Source organism: Jaculus jaculus, chromosome 7, assembly GCF_020740685.1.
Source record: "Jaculus jaculus isolate mJacJac1 chromosome 7, mJacJac1.mat.Y.cur, whole genome shotgun sequence".
NCBI lineage: Eukaryota > Metazoa > Chordata > Mammalia > Rodentia > Dipodidae > Jaculus > Jaculus jaculus.
The window spans coordinates 88,854,677-88,875,839 of NC_059108.1; the positions used below are offsets into that span (position 1 = coordinate 88,854,677).

Sequence of the window (21,163 nt, forward strand, 5' to 3'; positions counted from 1 at the left end):
GGTATACAGAGAAAATTGTACTTAAGGTAGGATTTGAATATGGTAAATAAAATTTGGCAAATGTAAGGCATTAGAACAGTATCTTAAATTTTATTTTGAAAAGTCAAAATATAAAATTCTTTCAACATATATTCACATGTTTCAGAAATAGTATGTGTATGCACATGTAGGAACAAGGCTTGGTAAGCCAGTGGACAGACAGGAAAAAGAATAAAGTTGGTGTGATGAAACATTAGTACTTGGAGCATCTGGATGAGGCTTAATAAGTGTTCTATTATTTATTTATTTATTTTCAATATATGGTCTCACTTTATTCCAGGCTGACTTGGAACTTACTCTATAGTTTCTCTCCCTCCCTCCCTCTCTCTTTCTCTCTCTCTTTTATTTTTATTTTTGTTTTTTGAGGTAAGTTCTCACTAGCTGAGGCTGGAATTCACTATGTAGTCTCAGGCTGGCCTCGAACTGACAGCAGTCCTCCTACCTCTGCCTCCCAAATGCTGGTATTGAAAGTGTGGTGCACCATCATAGCTGACGAGTGCTCTCTTTTTTATATAGATATTTTGTAAGACAAATTATCTGAATAGGAAAAGAGAAAAAAGACTTGCATTTACCATCAGTTTTTGTCTCACCTGTGTCATCTTTAGCTGTATTCAGCGAAGACTTCTGCATTTGGTTCCTGTTTCTATGCCCCATCTTCTGCCATTTTTTTTGGGGGGGGGTGATTTCAATGTTAACAAAAGTTACCCAGGTGTGGTGGCACTTGGTAGGCAGAAGTGAGAGGATCTCTGTGAGTTCGAGGCCAGCCTAAGAGTCCATTGTGAAATCCAGGTCGGCCTGGTCTAGTGTGAGACCCTACCTGGAAAACCAAAAATAAATAAATGACATTATTATCTTCCTTATCCCTTGATTTCCTGTTCTTCAAATACTTTCACCATCAGTCTGTTTCAACAACTCATTTCCAAGTAATCCCATCTTAGATTCTGTCTTTTCCTGTTACTCATTTAGGATTTCTTTATTCCTGGGCTTTGGGAGAGAGCTCAGTGGGTAAAGTGCTTGCTGCAGAAATATCAGGACCTGAGTTTACACTTGATCTTAGCCAAAAGGCTGAGAAGCAATAGGACCTGAGTTTAGATCTACAGTACTATGCTGGACATAGTGGTGTGCCCATAATGCCAGCACTTAGGAAGTGGAGACAGGTGGATCCCTACGGCAAGTTGGCTAATTAGACTAGCTGAACTGGTGATCACTAGGTTCAGTGAGAGAGCCTGTCTTAATAAATAAGGTATGGAGTAATAGAGGGAAGATACTTGACCTTGACCTCCAGTATTTATTTGTTTATTTATGACAGAGAAAGAGGTTGATAGAGAAAAAGGGCATGCCAGGGCCTCTAGCCACTGCAAACAATCTGTAGACTTATGTGCCACTTAGTACATCTGGCTTACATGGCTATTGGGGAATTGAACCTGGGTCCTTAGGCTTCATAGTGAAACACCTTAACGACTATGTCGTGTCTCTACACACACACAAACACATGCGTTCACACATGCAAGTACACCACACCACACACACGAAAAGTAATTCTTTACTTCCTATTACATCTTGTAATTATTTTTTTCTTTACACAATTTTTATTAACATTTTCCATATTATAAAAAATATCCCATGGTAATACACCCCCCCCCCACTTTCCCTTTTGAAATTCCATTCTCCATCATATTACCTCCCCATCTCAATCATTCTACTTACATATATATAATATCAACCTATTAAGTACCTCCTCCCTTCCTTTCTCTTCCCTTGATATGTCCTTTTTAACTTACTGGCCTCTGCTACTAAGTATTTTCCTTCTCATGCAGAAGCCCAATCATCTGTAGCTAGGATCCATATATGAGGGAGAACATGTGGCACTTGGCTTTCTGAGCCTGGGTTACCTCATTTAGTATAATCCTTTCCACATCCATCCATTTTTCTACAAATTTCATAACTTCATTTTTCTTTACCGCTGAGTAGAACTCCATTGTATAAATGTGCCACATCTTCATTATCCACTCATCAGTTGAGGGACATCTAGGCTGGTTCCATTCCCCAGCTATTATAAATTGAGCAGCAATAAACATGGATGAGCACGTACTTCTAAGGAAATGAGATGAGTCCTTTGGATATATGCCTAGGAGTGCTATAGCTGGGTCATATGGTAGATCAATCTTTAGCTGTTTTAGGAACCTCCACACTGATTTCCACAATGGCTGGACCAGATTGCATTCCCACCAGCAGTGTAGAAGGGTTCCTCTTTTTCCATATCCCCACCAACATTTATGATCATTTGTTTTCATAATGGTGGCCAATCTGACAGGAGTGAGATAGCATGTCAATGTAGTTTTAATCTGCATTTCCCTGAATAGTGATGTAGAACACTTTTTTAGATGCTTATATGCTATTCGTATTTCTTCCTTTGAGAATGCTCTATTTAGCTCTATAGCCCATTTTTTTTTGATTGGCTTGTTTGATTCCTTATTATTTAACTTTTTGAGTTCTTTGTATATCCTAGATATTAGTCCTCTATCAGATATATAGCTGGCGAAGATTTTTTCCCATTCTGTGGGTTGCCTCTTTGCTTTTTTCACTGTGTCCTTTGAAGTACAATATCTTTGTAATTTCATGAGGTCCCAGTGATTAATCTGTGGTTTTATTGCCTGAGCAATTGGGGTTGTATTCAGAAAGTCTTCGCCAAAACCAATATGTTGAAGGGTTTCCCCTACATTTTCCTCTAGCAGTTACAGAGTTTCAGGTCTGATGTTAAGGTCTTTAATCCATTTGGACTTAATTCTTGTGCATGGTGAGAGAGAAGAGTCTAATTTCATCCTTCTGCAGATATATATCCAGTTTTCAAAACACCATTTGCTGAAGAGTTTGTCTCTTCTCCAATGAGTATTTTTGGCATTTTTATCAAATATCAGGTGGCTATAGCTACTTGGGCTTACATCTGGGTCCTCTATTCTGTTCCACTGATCTACACGTCTGTTTTTGTGCTAGTACCATGCTGTTTTTGTTACTATGGCTCTGTAGTATAGGTTAAAATCAGGTATGGTGATACCACCAGCCTCATTTTTGTTGCTCAGTATTATTTTAGATATTCGGCATTTTTTGTGACTCCAAATGAATTTTTGGATTGATTTTTCTATTTCCATGAAGAAAGCCTTTGGAATTTTGATAGGGATTGCATTAAATGTGTGGATTGCTTTTGGTAAGATTGCCATTTTCACAATATTGATTCCTCCAATCCAGGAACAAGGGATGTTTATCCTCTTTCTAATGTCTTCTGTGATTTCTCACATGAGTATTTTAAAGTTCTCATTGTAGAGATTCTTTACTTCCTTGGTTAGGTTTATTCCAAGGTACTTTATTTTTTCTTTGATGCAACTGTGAATGGGAGCAATTCTCTGATTTCATCCTCTGTGTGTTTGTTGTTAGCATATAGGATGGCTACTGATTTCTATGTATTTATTTTGTATCCTGCTACATTGGTGTAGGTTTTGATCAGCTCTAACAGTTTGCTAGTAGAGTCTTTAGGGTCCTTTATGTATAGAATCATGTCATCTGCAAGTAATGATAACTTGATCTCTTCCTTTCCTATTTGTATCCGTTTTATGTGTGTCTCTTGCCTTATTGCTATGGCTAAGACTTCCAAAACTATATTAAATAAAAATGGGGACAGTGGACACCCTTGTCTTGTTCCTGATTTTAGTGGGAAAGCTTCCAGTTTTTCCCCATTTAGTAATATATTGGCTGTGGGCTTGTCATAAATAGCCTTTATTATATTGAGATATGTTCCTTCTATTCCCAGTCTCTGTAGGACTTTTATCATGAAGGGATGTTGGATTTTGTCAAATGCTTTCTCTGCATCTAATGAGATGATCATGTGATTTTTGTCCTTCAACCCGTTTATATAATGTATTACATTTACAGATTTGCGTATGTTGAACCATTCCTGCATCTCTGGGATAAAGCCTACTTGGTCAGGGTGAATGATCTTTTTGATATACTCTTGTATTCTGTTTGCCAATATTTTGTTGAGAATTTTTGCATCTATGTTCATGAGGGAGATTGGTCTGTAATTTTCTTTTTGTTGTTCTATCTTTGCCTGGTTTTGGTATCAGGGTGATGCTGGCCTCATAGAAGGAGTTTGGTAGAATTCCTTCTTTTTCTATTTCCTGGAAAAGCTTAAGAAGCAATGGTGTTAGCTCTTCCTTAAAAGTCTGGTAAAATTCAGCAGTGAATCCGTCCGGGCCTGGGCTTTTTTTAGTTTGGAGAATATTGATAACTGTTCGGATCTCCATGGTTGTTATAGGTCTGTTTAAGTGATTAATCTCATTTTGATTTAATTTAGGTAGGTCATATAGTTCAAGGAAATCATCCATTTCTTTCAGATTTTCATACTTTGTGGAGTATATATTTTTATAGTATGTCTGTATGATTTTTTGAATTTCTCTGTAATCTGTTGTGATGTTACCTTGTTCATCTCTGTTTTTATTAATTTTTGTCTCTTCTCTCTCTCTTTTGACCAGATTTGCTAAGGGTTTATCAATCTTGTGTATCCTTTCAAAGAACCAACTCTTTGTTTCATTAATTTTTTGGATTGTTCTTTTTGTTTCTATTTCATTAATTTCTGCCCTAATCTTTATTATTTCTTCCCGTCTACTGATTTTTGGTTTGCCTTCTTCTTTTTCCAAGGTGTTAAGGTGAAGCATAAGGTCGTTTACTTGTGACCTTTCTAATATCTTAATATAGGCACTTAAGGCTATAAATTTACCTCTTAGAACTGCCTTCATTGTGTCCCAGAGATTTTGTTATGTTGTGTTGTCATTATTGTTTGACTCTATAAATTTTTTGATTTCCTTCTTGATTTCTTCATTGACCCATTCATCATTTAGTAGTGTATTGTTTAGTTTCCATGATTTTGTGTATGCTCTATAGCCTTTCTTGCTACTGATTTGTAGTTTAATTCCATTGTGGTCAGATAGAATGCAAGTAATTACTTCAATTTTCCTGAATTTGTTAAGATTGATTTGTACCCTAATACATGGTCTATTTTAGAGAAGTTCCATGCGCTGTTGAAAAGAATGTATATTCTGCAGCATTTGGATGAAATGTCCTGTTTATATCTTTTAGGTCCATTCCTCCTATGACCTCATTTCATCCAGATGTCTCTCTGTTTATTTTTTCGCAGGATGACCTGTCAATTGATGAGAGTGGGGTGTTAAAGTCACCCACCACCACTGTGTTTGGTGTTATCTGTGACCTTAGTTCTAATAGGGTTTGTTTGATGTATTTGGGAGACCCCATGTTAGGTGCATATATGTTTAGGATTGTAATGTCCCCCTGTTGGAGTGTGCCCTTAATCAATATAAAGTGACCTTCCTTATCTTTCTTGACTAATGTTGGACTAAAGTCTACCTTGTCAGATATTAGGATAGCAACCCCTGCTTGTTTTGTAGGCCTATTTGCTTGAAACACCGTCTTCCAACCTTTCACCCTAATATGTGTGTCCTTTGTAGAAAGGTGAGTTTCTTGGAGACAACAAATTGTAGGATCCTGCTTTCTAACCCATTCTGCAAACCTATGTCTTTTCGTTGGGGCATTGAGGTCATTGATGTTAAGAGATATTTCCAATAATTGGGAGCTAACTCCACAATGCACGACCCATTTACACCAACAAGGAGGGTCCAATGGGAGGGGGTAGATCATAGATGAGCCTAAACAATGGTACCAATCTGCCTGTATTTGCTGAAAAGAAAACTATTAAATTAAATTTAAAAAAAAGAGATATTATTGAAAGGTGTGTATTTATGTTTGTCATGTTTTTTGGTGTGGTTCTGATTCTACCTGTCCTCTCTTGTGTTAGCTAGTATTTTAGTATTGCTTGTTTTTCTAGGTTCCTTGTATGTGTGCTTTTCCTTTTCTTCAGCATGGAGGATTCTATCAGGTATTTTCTGTAGAGCTGGATTTGTTTTCAATTACTCCTTTAACCTGCTTTTTTCATGGAATGTCCTTATTTCTCCGTCTATTTGAATGGATAGCTTTGCAGGATAAAGTAACCTTGGTTGACAGAAAGTTTCAAACACACCCCCACTCTTGGCACTGAGCTGGAGGTTGACAATCTCTTCCAAGGTCAAAGATACTCCCTGGTGCTGCACGGGATCCTTGCTAGAGATGACCACCACACCAGCGAGCACTTCCCCAGCATGATAAACTTTATTTGCTCTTTTAATCTTGATGTCTAAGGAGGTCCCCATCTTGGATGGCAGACTGAGGCTGCCACTTCTGGCCACCCGTGAGCCGTGAGCCGAGGGGATGAGGATAGTTCAGTGTCCTGCCCCGGCCCTTTCTCACGTGATCCCGCACCCTCCTTCTGTTCCACAGCCTGGACCAGAGGCTGTCTGGCCCCCGCCTGTCTCCTTCCAGCACAAGTCCCCACATCTTGTAATTTTAATATAAGAAATCTCAGCTTTTCTAAAATTCTCACTTTTTGGATTCATCTTTTGAAGGAGGGGGATTTTTGAGACAGTACATCTCTTTGTAGCTTTGGCTGGCTTGGAGCTCACTATGTATACTAGGCTAGGCTTGAAATTATAATTCCTCTGCCTTCCAGTTGTGATATCACAAGCTATGTTCCACTATACCTCGCTTCCATTCCTATCTTATTGCCTTCTTGTTCTAACAGTCTTACCACTTTTTGTTCACCTAACTGCATGCTTTTGGCAGTTTCTTACTTTCTGTATTCTTTATCATCCATCCATCAATCTGTCTATCAATCAATCATCTGTGTGAAAGAGAGAGAGAGAATGGGGTCGCACCATAGCTTCTACCCACTGCAGATGAACTTCAGATGCATGTGCCACCATGTGCATCTCGCTTATATGGGTATTGGAGAATCGAACCTGGGTTCTTGGACCTCACAGGCAAGCATTTTAAGTGTTGAGCTGTCTCTCCAGCTCACTTCTCATATTATTTATCTTTTTTTTTTTTTTGATGAGGTAGGGTCTCTCTCTAGCCCAGGCTGACCTGGAATTCACTATGGAGTGTCAGGGTGGCCTTGAACTCACAATGATCCTCCTATTTCTGTTTCCTAAGTGCTGGGGTTAAAGGCATGCACACCCATGTCTGGCCCTAAAGAACTTTTGGAAAGTCTTCCCAGAGGTTTTTTTTTTTTTTTTTTTTTTTTGAGGTAGGGTCTCACTCTAGCTCAGGCTGACCTGGAATTCACTATGTACTTTCATGGTGGATTCGAACTCTCAGTGATCCTTCTACCTCTGCTTCTGGAGTGCTGAGATTAAAGGGGTATGCCACCATGCCTGGCTTCCCAGAGTTTTTTTAGTTGAGTCTTATACATTATGTGTTCAAAGCCATAGATTATTTTCAAATTGAATCAGTGTGTCCTCATCATTGTACTGTTCTCTCACAGGGCATATCATGCTGTAGGGGGCATGAATAATCAGCAGAGTATTGCATAGGCAGTAAACTAATAAGAAAGATTGAACTTTCTTTTTGAAAAACTTTTTTTACAATTTTCATATGTCCATAATTGATTTTTATCATAATCCCTTTTCATTATATTTTGTTCCTTCTTCCCCATTACCCTTCTGCTGAACCCATTTTTTCTACTTGTCCATCTTACTTTGTCCCCCCCCCCCCATTTTTTCCATCATCCATGATGACATGTTGATGGGTTCAATATTGTACAGACCTTGTGCAGGCTGTGAGGTTATGAGTGCAGCAGTCACTTTGTGAAGGAATGCTCCAAGGAATCCTCCCCATTCTTTGGCTCTTTCTCTCTTCCACCTCCCCTGCAGCTTTTCTTGAACCTGGCAGTGTGATAGAGATGTCTCATTTAGTATTGGACACTCAAAGACACTTACTCTCAGCACTGTTTCCACAGTACTCATGACTATCTGCATAATAAGCTTCTCTGACTAAAAGCAAGAGCATCAGAAAAAAAAAGTAAGAGCATCACTAGTTTCTAAGCATAAGCATAAATATTTAGAGGGCAATTTGATGGGCATAACAGCCATTTACCCAAGCCATAGTAGTAGCTTCCTCCATGGGGCCAATGACATTCCCAGCCTTGGGCTTTTCACTATAGAATTCCCTCTTGTAGTGCAGGTTTCTAATCCAATTGAAGAACAGTTGGTTACCCATAATAGTCATGTCCCTATTGCACCTGTAGGTGCATCTTGTCTGGTTGGCCAGATGTATAACTCGTGGGAGCCCCTTACTAGTTTAGGCTGTTGATTTTTCTCCCTCAGCAGCACTTTCCAGCCACTATAATAGTTAGCAGATAGGATGTTTTCCAGCTCAGTTCCTGCTGGATTTTTCAGTATCCTAAAACTGAAGTGTGTGGTGTCTTCAGGAATAGAGTCTTACCATCTAGTTGTGGTGAGCAACCAAGAAAATGGCAATAGACTGTATTATTTTGGAAGCATCAGTGTTCTCCCTGGGCAACAATTCACTGGGTGATGTACCACCTTTGGCACTGGGATTTTTCTGTAACCTATGGCTTCTAGGAGGATCATTACCCACTTCCACTGGGTGCTCCTTTCAAGAAATTACCTTTTTATAATTAGCTAACAAATAGAGATGTTTCCATATGGCTTTTTCATACATGTCTTGATTAACCCTCTCCGCATCTCCTCTTTCCCTCCGTCTTCCTCAGAAATGCTGAAATATCTGTACTAGACTGAATAGAGAGATAGGAAAATGTAGAAGAGTATTTGAGAGGCTTCCAATATTTAACAGTAATTTGATTAAATCACATTTTCTAAAATGGTTGATTAAAAAATAAAAGGTAGGTGCCGGGCGTGGTGGCACACGCCTTTAATCCCAGCACTTGGAAGGCAGAGGTAAGAGGATTTCCGTGAGTTCGAGGCCACCCTGAGACTCCATAGTGAATTCCAGGTCAGCCTGGGCTACAGGGAGACCCTACCTCAAAAAACCAAAAAATAAAATAAAATAAATAAATAAATAAATAAAATAAAATAAAAATAAAAGGTAGGAAGGACCTTTTGAAATCATCTTGGTGTTCTTTGAAGTACAACTAAATCTCCAGTAGATTATCATGTGTCTTCTTTCTAGAGTAAACTCCATATGTGTGATGCACTCATCAATTAGAACTTTTAACAGATATTAGAGAAAATTAGAAACATCACATTGAGAAGCAGAGCAAAACTATGTAGTATGGGATCTTTATATATAGTAAATATTTACACTATTAACTTTAGGATTTGGGGGGGGTGCATGGCTTCACATTAGAGCTCACTCTTACTAGCTCAAGCTAGTCTAGAACTCCTACTTTGTAGTATAGGCTGGCGTAAAACTAATGCCAGTAGCTCATGCCTGAGCCTGTAAACTATTAACATTTAAAAATATTTTAGAGTTCAAATCATAAATGGTGTCAGAAATAGATCAGTTTATTTTTATTTTCTTAAAATATTTCATTTTTATTTATTTCGTTGAGAGGAAGATCGGGAGATAGAGAGAATGGCCTCCAGCCACTGCAAAAGAACTCCAGATGCATGCACCACCGTGTGCATCTGGCTTACGTGTGTTCTGGGGAATCAAACCAAGGTCCTTTGGCTTTGCAGACAAGTGCGTTAACCGCTAAGCCATCTCTCGAGCAAATGTTTATTTTAGTAATACTCCTATGAGTTTTAATTACTAAAATTTGGGAGAAAACAAAGTTTCCATGTCTGCTGTAAGTCTTTGGAACAGGTAGTTCAGTTGAAATGAACATAAAATACTAGTGATTTCAAAGATTATAAAATCTGATAGGTTAAGCCAGAAAAAAGAGAAAACACTAAAATTAATAAGCTAGTAGCAAGTATAGATGTCACTACTGAGGTAAAAAATAAAAGTGTACATATACAGTGCTGGAAGATGTTGAACTAAATGTAGACATCTGGAAGTACAAATTGGGATAAGCTGTAGATAATAGTAATTTTGGTCTCAGTGTTAGGTATTGCTAGGATAATGCTGTTGGTGTGGTGTCATCATAGGAATCCAGGGGATTTTGCAGTTGACAGTGCTCATAGCTCATTTGCTTCTCCTTAAAGAATTGTTGCACTTCATGCAACTGGATAGATAATAGGTGCTGGGGAGATGGGTTGGTGGATAATCCTTGCCGTGGAAGCATGATGACTTGACAGGTATGGTCTTGTTCATCTATAATCCCAGTGCTGAAGAGTTGGGAGATAGGATCATCTTTGGATCTTGCTGACTAGCTGTTTTATCTTAACTAGTAAGTCCCAGGTTCAGTGAGAAAGTCTGCAAAATCTACAGTGGGGAGTGATTAAAAAATACACTGACATCAACCTTTGGTTTCTACATGTATATGAACACAATACACCTGATTGCATGGGCACCTAGACACATGAACATGCACAAAAACATTCACACTGTGCATATAACAGAACAAAAGAAACTAGATAATAGTATAGAATTTCAATAAAATATCCCTGAAGGGAATTTTTATTAAGTAGTGCTTTCAGTAACTATGAATTTTGTCATATTTTTATAGATATTAGTACTAGAAAGCGAAGTTTTTTAATGATATAGACTGATTCCTTTAGTATTCATTTGTAGAATTCCCATATTCAAATTTAGAGGAGTCCATTCTTACACCAGCCTATTTTAGAATGCTAAAGTAGGCTGGTGAATGAATGTCAAAAAATTAACAAGTTATCTTTAAATATTTCTAAACTTGTTAAAGTTTTAAAAGATTATACTGTTGAAATGTCATGGCTTCCTCACAGTTTTGATAGCATATTTCTCTATACTAATTTATTTATTCATACATATTGAAATCAAAAGAATATACTGTAACAAGTGATTATGCTCTAGCTTCCACTTACCAATATGAATAATATGTGGACCTCATATTTATAACTGGCCGTAGTAAATGTAAACTGAGAATTTAGAGTAAATACTTTGTTACTTTATTTATAGGTGCCCCTATTTTGTTTTTATTTTAATATTACTCTCATGCCTCAAAAGGATCTTAAATTTGGCAGGTTGAAGAAGGCATCGCCAGAAAGGATTGCTTTTTAAAGCTAAATAATTATTTCCGCTGGATGTGGTGTTGCATGCCTTATCCCGGCAGTCAAGTGGCAGAGTTAGGAGGATTGCCATGAGTTAAAGGCCACCCTGAGACTACAAAGTGAGTTAAAGGTCAGCCTGGGCTAGAGGGAAACCCTACCTTGAAAAAAAAGAAAAAGTATTATTTCTGCTAGAATTAGTAAAGTACAAGTTACAATCAATACTTTTTCTGTTCATCTGAATTAGTGATAGAATTTGTGTGTGTGAGTGAGAGAGAGAGAGAGGGAGAGAGAGAGGGGAGAGAGAGGGGAGAGAGAAATTTCTTCTAAACTCCACTATTGTTGGGTACTGAAAGGCCCAGGCATGAGGCCTAGTGGAACTTCCTGAGCCTAGCTAAAGTTTGGCGACCTGTCCCTGGCCAGCTAGGACTCAGCAAGACCCCTAATGGCTTCTTGCCTGCCACCTCCGCATGGCAATTGTAATTACCATTTCAATAGTTAGTTTACTATGCCCCCCCCCCCAAAAAAAAAAAATGGCTCATAGCAGTAAAGCAAGTTTTTTGTGAGTTCCTGCTTGGAAAAGACTCCCGACTCAGTGTGGTTTTTCTCCGGTGGCCAGGAGAGGTTTCTGAGTCGTCATACGCTCATCTTCCTCTTCAACCCCTTGGGAGGAACCAGCAGGCCTGGTCCTTCCTCAGCACTACCTGTCTGCTAGTGGAGCCCAGCACACTGTAACATTAGATATAGTTTATTTCTTTAAAATAGCTGACATTTACTAGTTTCATCCTGACATAATTTTTGTGAAGTAGCCAGGCATATAGTAGATTAAAGAGAATTCTTATACTATGCATATACTAATATAATTATGCTGACTGAAATAACAGCTAATATTTATTGGTATGTCATACATGAGAGCTGATACTTTATATGATTAAGTCAGTCATTACAACAACTTAAGTAGATGATAGTTTATTGGAATTTTACAAATAGGAAATAGAAGCATGGATGAATTATACACCTAGTAAAGCTGGAATTCTAACCTTAGGCCATCCGATACCAAATAATATTTCATGAATATTATTGGTTCATTATAACCATTTCCCAATTATATTTTAAGAAGTCTATAAAAATTGTATCTTTAAATCAGCATCAAGTGAATGCTGGAATAATCTAAATAATTGCAAAAATAAGGATTAGATCTTACAGAGTTTTAAAAAAATTTTTTTTTATTCATTTATTTGAGAGCGACAGACACAGAGAGAAAGACAGATAGAGGGAGAGAGAGAGAATGGGTGCGCCAGGGCTTCCAGCCTCTGCAAACGAACTCCAGACGCGTGCGCCCCCTTGTGCATCTGGCTAACATGGGACCTGGGGAACCAAGCCTCGAACCGGGGTCCTTAGGCTTCACAGGCAAGCGCTTAACTGCTAAGCCATTTCTCCAGCCCAGATCTTACAGAGTTTTTGATTCAACTAGGATAGGTGTGGTCTGGCTTTGGGTTTTAGAAACTCAGGTTATTTCAATACATACTCCAGGTTGTGAACCATTGCCCTAAGTTCCATTTATCTGTGGGGGTGGAAAGATGGATTGCAAAACCCGCATTGTACCTGTTTAATCAACTGCAGTCAGAATAACACTAGTAACTATGTTTAATACTATGATGGTGTGGTTGTTTGATTCAGATGTCCCTGGTAAACTCATGTGCTCTGAATGCTTGATCCCCAGATGATGGCAATTTGGGAATTGGAATCTTGTTGGAGGTGTGTTGTTGGGGCGAGTTTATGGGTGGTACAGTCAGCTTCCCCTTGCCAGTGTTTGGGCACACTCTTCTGTTACTGTTGTGCCCCTGATGTTGGCCAGAAGGTGCTGTCCAGCCTCTGTTCATGCCACGTTTTATCCTGCCATCATGGAGTTTCCCAAAGTAAGCCAAAGTAAACCCTTTCCTCCCATAAACTACTTTTGGGCAGGTGCTTTCTGCCAGCAATGCAAAACTTAATTGCAAGAATGAAATTGGTTGTCATTGCAGCTAGAAGCCTGACTGTGTGGCTTTTGGTCTTTTGGAACTGATGTGCAGGAGGAATGTGGAAGGACTTCAAACCTGGACCTAAGACATGCCTTGCAGTGCTGTTGGTACAGTTTGATGGACTGTTCTGGTCAGAGTTCAAAACATGAATGCGTACTGTAAGATTTTGTTTATGAGGGGGAAGAAAGAACTTTGTAAAGACTTGACAAGAAACATTTTCTTTGCATAAGAGACTTGCTGTGCTCCCCATATGTGTGTCCTGAGAATTTGTTCAGGGTTGCACTGCATAGAAATGAGCTGGTGTAAGCAGGTGGATATGGCACAAAAAGAAGTGAAATCTTTGGGCTGAACCTGTTTGTTGCCTATTCAGCTGCAGTTGTTGGAGTGATTACAAGTACTGAGATTGGCCCAGCTGATCTGCACTGGGACAGCAGAAGAATATGAACTCTTTTTTGAAAGTAAGGGCCTGAATGCTGAGAGAGTGTCATGTTCTTCCAAGTTGGCTCCCCAGCCCCCCCAGATTAGCAAGTTGGTAGCCCACCTGGTACTATGGAGTATAACAACTGCAGGAAAGAGAGGGTCATTGGATTTGCAATGTGGTTTTGTTTTTGTAAAGGTCAGAGGCAATGTGAAACAGGGTTATTGGAAGTCCCTGTATAGAGGCTCTATGGATCAATGAGGATCAACTGTGGGTGGCAGTAGAGGCCCAGTAGAGATGCCATAAATATGGGATGGCTATCAAGGAGAGCTGGTGGGTACCAGATGAAATATATGTCTTGTTATGAGCAGCTGAGCTAGAGGGCCGAAATTGGAACTCCAGAGACTTGTCACTGTTTAGAATTATTGGACTTGGAGACTCATCACGGTTAGAGCTGTTGGACTAGGACTTAACAGAGTTTGATGTTTGTCTTATTTGTTTTAAATAGTGTGTTGGTTCAGTCTTTCTTTCCTATGTCCAATCCCATCTTCTGCCATGTGAATGTTTATTCTCTGCTATTATGGTTTTTGTTTTTGTTTTTGGTATTATGGCTCAGTTTAAAAGGTATTGGATTGGGTATGGAGAGATGGCTTAGCAGTTAAGGCGTTTGCCTGCAAAGCCAAAGGATCCCGTTAGATTATCCAGGACCCATGTAAGCCAGATGCACAAGGGGGCACATGGCATCTGAAGTTTGTTTGCAGTGGCTAGATGGGCTAGCGTGCCCATTCTCTCTCTCCTTTTTTTAAAAAATAAATAAATGAAATATATTTTTAAAAGACCTTGGATTATACGGATGTTTCAACAGCATTGAGATTGATTAAAATAAACAACTATAAGAGATAGGAGGATCACCGTGAGTTCGAGGCTACCCTGAGACGCCTAGTGAATTCCGGGTGAGCCTGGGCTAGAGTGAGACCCTACCTCAAAACAAACAAAAACAAACAAACAAACAAACCAAAAAACAACTATGGAGACTTTTAAAGTTGGACTGAATGCATTGCATTTTATATCTTATCAGTTTATTGGGACAAGGGGCAGAATGTGATGGTTTGATTCATGTATCTCCCATAAACTCATATGTTCTGAATACTGGGTCCCCAGATGATGGCAGTTTGGGAATTGGAACCATGTTGGAGGTGTGCTATTGGTGCTTATAGGCGTTGTAGCCAGCTTCCCCTTGCCAGTGTTTGGCACATTCTTCTGCTACTGTTGTCCACCTGATGTTGGTCATCAGGTGATGTCCAGCCTCTGCTAATGCCATTGTTTCCCTCTGCCATCATGGAGCTTCCCCTGGAGTATGTAACCCAAAATTAACCTTTTTCCTCCTACAAGCTGCTTTGTTCCTGTGCTATCTGTGAACATTAGGAAGCAGATATAATTTTTTATTAAAGTGTTTATTTGATTTAACAATTTTTAATGTGTAACTTTCATTTTGTATTTCTTGTGTTGTTTTATTTAGATACAAATATGGCCCACATTTATCTTGAACAAGAGACTACGGTCAGAAACAAGAATATTAATGAGCAACTGACTATGAATCCCGCGGGAAACTTGCATCAGAAAGTCAGTGAATTTGGGAATGAAGTCATCTGTGAGGACACTGAACTGCCAGGGCAGAGGTCAAGGCGTTTTCAGGTTATCAGTCCCCATTCTGATGATAAAACACCTGAAAAGTGCAAGTGAGTGTTGTTCTCAACCTCAGATCTACTGCTAAGAATTGGAAGAATTACTTCTTTCCTCTCACCTGATTTCTTGCATACTCTTCATTCTTTTTGATGTGGGCTATATTCAACAAGTCAGTCACTTATAAGAATTTGGGGAACCTTCCAGGATTTTCCATTGTTTTCATGATGTTGCTGTAATGGGCTAGCTAACGAGAATATAAGTACAGTATGAGTGTGAAGGAAAGTAATGAGATTTGATTCTTTCTTTGTTCAATATTCTGTGACCATTCTGGATGTCAAGATCACTAAAATTGACATGAGATATTATTCATCAAAGCCCAAATCTAGAAGTTCTAGGATACATTAAACTCAAAGGTATGTTTTCTTTTATATAGATAGCCCTGTTCTGTATTTAAGTGAATTTGATTACTTTTAGAATAGCCATGTATTCTGTCTCCTATTTATTTGCCCTCCCTTATTATTTTTCATTCTGAATCTTTTACCCATCTACCTTACCTATTTTATGAAGAGATTTGAATCTGTGATGCCTTGTAATTATTATTTGTGAGATTAGGGTAATTTTATTTTTAAATTTTTATTTAAAAATATTTAATTAATTTATTTAGTAGAGAAATAAGCAGATAGAGAAAGAATGAGCATGTCAGGGCCTGTAGCCACTGCAGATGATCTCCAGACGTAAGCACCACCTTATTCATCTGGCTTATGTGGATACTGGAGAGTCGAACCTGGGTTCTTGAACTTTGCAGGCAAGCGCCTTAACCTCCAAGCTATCTCTCCAGCCTGAGTATTTTTTATAATAATGAAGATATTATTGCATTTAAAAATGACAATATCATATTTTTAGTCTAGACTTATTTTCTAAAATACATTACCAAGTTTTGTAGAATAGGAATTTTAAAGAGTTTCATAAAAATTGCTATTTCTGTTTACTTGTAAATTACTCAGTAGATATATTCATGAATGTTAACACAGTAAAATAGACTTAGTTAGCATCAACTGTGGTACAATTTCGGGTATGTCTTAGGACATAGAAGCAAGAATGAATGGAGAAGGGATAAATAATTTTATAATCATGTGGGGAAAATATGTCAGAGATTGGTTTAATTCCATATTACCTGAGCTTTAGTATAATTTCAGTAGGAGACCATGGTAAATAGTGCTGACTGCCCCAAAACTCACTGCTGAATGTCTACTTTATAACTTCTACATTCCCCTGTGCTCATACCATGAAATATACTCAGGAACAGTCCATCTTGCTTTTTCTTTTCTTTTATATTACTTGTATATAAGTTGACACTGTTGTTAAGCAGCACAAGAAAAAAATGTCTATTTTTTCTTTTAATAAATGTTTTAGAAATATTTTAATTTTAATGTCTTAAATGTAATGATGGAAAAATATTTTTCAATTAAGTCACAAAATGTTACTGTTTCCATTTTCAGAAAAGCAAGAAATATAAGTAGCATCCTAACTAGAAATACAAATTGAAAGTATATTTATAGCCTCTAAAATTAGAATTATTTTATCAGGTATACTGAATGATGAATCCCTTAGGTCTTGTAAATTCTTGTCACAAATTTTTTCTTCATTGATAGACTAGTAACTATGTAAAACTTATATATTTGTTCTTTTGTTGTTGTTTTTGAGATGGGTCACACTCTTGCCTAACCTGACCTGGAACTCACTCTGTAGTTTCAGGCTGGCCTCATACTCACAGTGATCCTCCTACCTCTGCCTCCCAAGTGCTTTAAAGGCATGAACCACCACATCTGGCTATATTTGTTCTTTTTATCCACTATATCATCTTTTTTTTTCATTACTTTTGCTTAATATAAAGAAGAGAAAAAAAATTTTTTTTCAAGGTAGGATCTTACTCTAGCTCAGGCTGACCTGGAATTCACTATGAAGTCTCAGGGTGGCCCTGAATTGACAGCATTCCTCCTACCTCTGCCTCCCAAAAAGGCTTGAGCCCCATGCCCAGTAAGAAGAAATTTAAAAATAGGTACTATTGCATATTTACTATAATGTCAGTTTCAGCTCTTGTGTAGTACATACATATTTAATAGTTTTTTTTTATTACAGCAACATGGAATATAGAGAAGACGATTTGAGTTATGAGTCTGTGCTTCCTCATCAAGCAACCCTTGACATAAATAAAGAGACAACAGTAGCATTTCTTCTAAAAGAATTAGAAATTCTCAGATTAAGCAACAAAAAGGTATAATGTGGAAAGTCTGATCATTAGAAAATACATTTTTAGCTGTTGACCTCTTAAATTTTATTTATTGCATTTATTCAGTTTTATTATGTATTTTAATCCTTCAACATAGCATTATGATTTAGCCTTATGTTTCCATCAGGGTATGGTTAAGTGATTGGCTGTGAAAATAAATTTTTTAGTTTTCCTGCCATGTGGGTCTACAGTATCACTTCTTTTTGCATAATTCACTGGTACTTTATGTAAATGACACAAAGATTCACATTTTACTGTAGTTACACTTTTCTTCAGAATTATGCAGCATGAGATATATTATGTTCTCATTTCATGTTACTTTGTTAATTGTTTTATTAGTATCTGTGTCAGTCTTTCACCCTAATAATATATTTAAATCAACATTGAAACTGCAAGTGATATTGTCATTTGTTTTGTGTCATCTTATACTGTTGCATTTTATCTAATTCAACTTGAAATGCTATTTTTTATCTTCCTTCCTGATTCTTACTCAATAGTTAGCCTGATCTTTAACTAGTGTTATTAAATAATGTTCATTTTCTATGGCTTCCTTTTAAAAATTCTATATACCTTTCTGATTTGCATATTCTTGTTCTACCTAATCAAGCAGAGCAGGATGTTAAGAATGTTGATTATGCCTGAAGGAAAACAACACAAGTGACAAAGGCTAGGGAGGAATTAAAAAAGAAAACAAAATTGGAAGGGTTCCATATAAGCATGAGATATTTTCTGTACTTCCATTTAGAGGGTACTGCATGCCGATTATGAGTCAGGTGCCAAGTTGAAATGGAATGTGATAAAGCTGCGTTCACAAAGGAAGATTGGGAGTAGATATTCAGATTATTATCTTAATTAATTTTGTTTCAAAATTGAAATTACTAAAAGAAGCACAAAACTGCAGCCCATTATTTTAGTTTTAGTAGATCCCTTCCAAATATTTTGCTTGAAGACAAAGGAATGGATGAGATTTTTTTCTACAATAGTTATTTTTAATAATTTTTTGTTTTACTATCTATATGTACACAAAAGTAAATGTATTAACATATTTTTCTAATTTCCATATCATTTCAGATAGTCATTTAATATCTTATGATCTTATGATTTTTCCTTTGGAGTTCAGTGTATTTTACAGGCAGCTACGTGTAGTATTATATAAAGGCTTATGAATAAATAAAATCTTACTTTGCTGTTAATTATATCTATGGTAAACATCAGATAAATTTTTCTATTTGTTGTAGCTTCAAGAAAACTTGATTAAAGAAGATAAAGAACACAGAAAATTAAAGCTTAAGCTGGATCTCCAAGAGAAAGCAACAGAGGCAAAAATTGCTGAAAAAACAGCAGGTATAATAGATGAGTTAGCCTGAAGGTTTTTATATGGCATGTCTTGGTGAGATAATAGCATATTGCCTTATTTGCCAAAGGAGAAGCCTTTTTTTATTTTTTTTTTGGCTGCTTAGAAAATAGGTGGCTTTAACATCCTGGTACTGGCATTAGTGAGAGCTTTACCTGTATTCATACTGATTTGGGCATTAAATGCATTGTTAACACCATGTCAATCCAATCACAAAAAGGTTGTTTGTTTTGTTGGAAAGGCCTGAACAAACAAGGGGAAATAATGATTACCAGTGCCTCTACCTTTCAACCAGCAGTTCAAATACCACTTATTGTTTTAGCTTATAGAAGGAAATTCTTCTTTGTATGAAAATTGTCTGATATTCATCACCACTGAAAACCTACATTTGATTCAAAAATAAGTTTTGTGTAATTATTAAAAGGTTAAAAGCTGATGTAGATGATGACAGTGTTTCCCCTGAGATTAAAATGAAAGGTTACTACAGATTAATGTTATAAATGACTATTTTAAAGTTATCTTTGAGTCAATTTTTATTCACAGGTCCTTGTAAGGAGACATTTTTTCAACATATTTATATGTTACAGATATAAATTGGGATTCTCTTACCTAGAATCTCCGTATGTATGACATTATAACTCCTCTTCATATTTCTGTGTTAAGGAAAAGGAATGTGAAATTTTATAAAATAATAAATATTCAGAAGTATTTGTGGGATTACTTATTCAACATTTTATATTTTTTGACATGATTTATTTAGCATACATTAGAGTTTATAATTATCTTTTATGAGCCATTTAACTTGGTTTCATAAATAAAAAATTTGGGCATCCTGAGGCATATATTTGATAAGTATAACTTGTCATTGAAATACTACTGTGGGAAATAAAGCAATAGATCACTATGAGAATATAACAATAACAATGATAACCTTAAATTAATATCCAAGCTGAATACCTGATGACTACTTTGATGTTAATACATTCTATCATAAAGTTTTTGTGCTTTTTAGTGAGGAAATCAGAGTAATATCATCTAAGGAAAGTTAATAATATACTTAAAAGGAAAAATCCAAATGTATATTTGGAACAATATAAGTTTAATATAAATTTTTATATATTTAATGTATCTATATTTTATGCTTTATATATAATATATTTAATACATGTATTTATTGTGGTACCAGCCTTTAATCCCAGCATTCTATAGGTAGAGTTAGGGTTGCTGTGAGTTCTAGGCCAGCCTGGGACTACAGAACGAGTTCCTGGTCAGACTGGAGTGAGACCCTATCTTGAATAAACAAAAACAACAACAATAATGACAACAGCAATAAAACCCTAAGTATATATGTTAATTTGTTAGGATAATAATATAACAAAATTGTGTTAAAGAAAATACATAATAATCTAACTTTTGTGTACAAGTAATTCAGTAAATTTTGGGCTATCATGACATGTTAAGAAGTTTGATTTATCTGCACAGTTTACTAATTTCATGAGGAATACTCATTAAATCGTATTTACTATTTAACTTTTAAGTATAGTTATGTACATAGTTCACGTATTTATTTGTTAGTATATAAATGTAACTTTTCTCTTTGATGCATGCATAAAGTGGAATGACTGTTCATTTCTTATTGATCACATATTTTTCATTAATAACCAAATATTGTTAAATTTTAGATGTTTTAATTGCCCTATATGTACCTAATTATTGAAAATAATGATACTGAAACAAAGCAATGGAGTAAAAGATAGATTAGAAAACTTAGTCATAGGGCTGGAGAGATGGCTTAGTGGTTAAGCACTTGCCTGTGAAGCCTAAGGACCCCAGTTCAAGCCTTGACTCCCCAGGACCCACATTAGCCAGATGCACAAGGGGGTGCATGCGTCTGGAGTTCGTTTGCAGTGGTTGGAGGCCCTGATGTGCCCATTCGGTATCCATTTCTATCTGCTTCTTTCTCTTTTTGTCTGTCTGTCACTCTCAAATAAATAAATAAATAACTTAAAAAATAAAAAATATAAAACTTCATCATATAATGATACAAGATGAAAATCTTTCAATTTCTTAAAGTATTAGTTTACAAAAAAAAATCAGTACTTTTAAATGCTTTACTTCTTTAATCTAAAACGGACTTTAAGATATTTCACATGTAACACTAGAAAATAACTTAGTATAACGTAAATAGTCTTAAAATTATAATTGCTTAAGGATCCACTGATCTAAAATTGTTTAAAATTAGCTTATATTCTACTTGGTCAGTAGTATGTACAATCAAAAAGCAAAACACAGAAAAGAAAAATAATT

At 36.7% G+C, this 21,163-nt stretch overlaps 1 protein-coding gene across 9 annotated transcripts in view; it reads left to right on the plus strand.

The window, feature by feature from the left end:
• Positions 1-21,163, plus strand: part of Mipol1 (mirror-image polydactyly 1) — a 378,948-nt gene that overhangs the window by 112,755 nt on the left and 245,030 nt on the right. For all 9 annotated transcript variants that reach the window (XM_045155139.1, XM_045155144.1, XM_045155143.1 and 6 more), the window contains 3 exons: positions 15,046-15,265; positions 17,352-17,487; positions 18,741-18,846. In XM_045155139.1, coding sequence (XP_045011074.1) covers positions 15,046-15,265; positions 17,352-17,487; positions 18,741-18,846 — 462 coding nt within the window. The remainder of the gene's footprint in view (positions 1-15,045; positions 15,266-17,351; positions 17,488-18,740; positions 18,847-21,163) is intronic.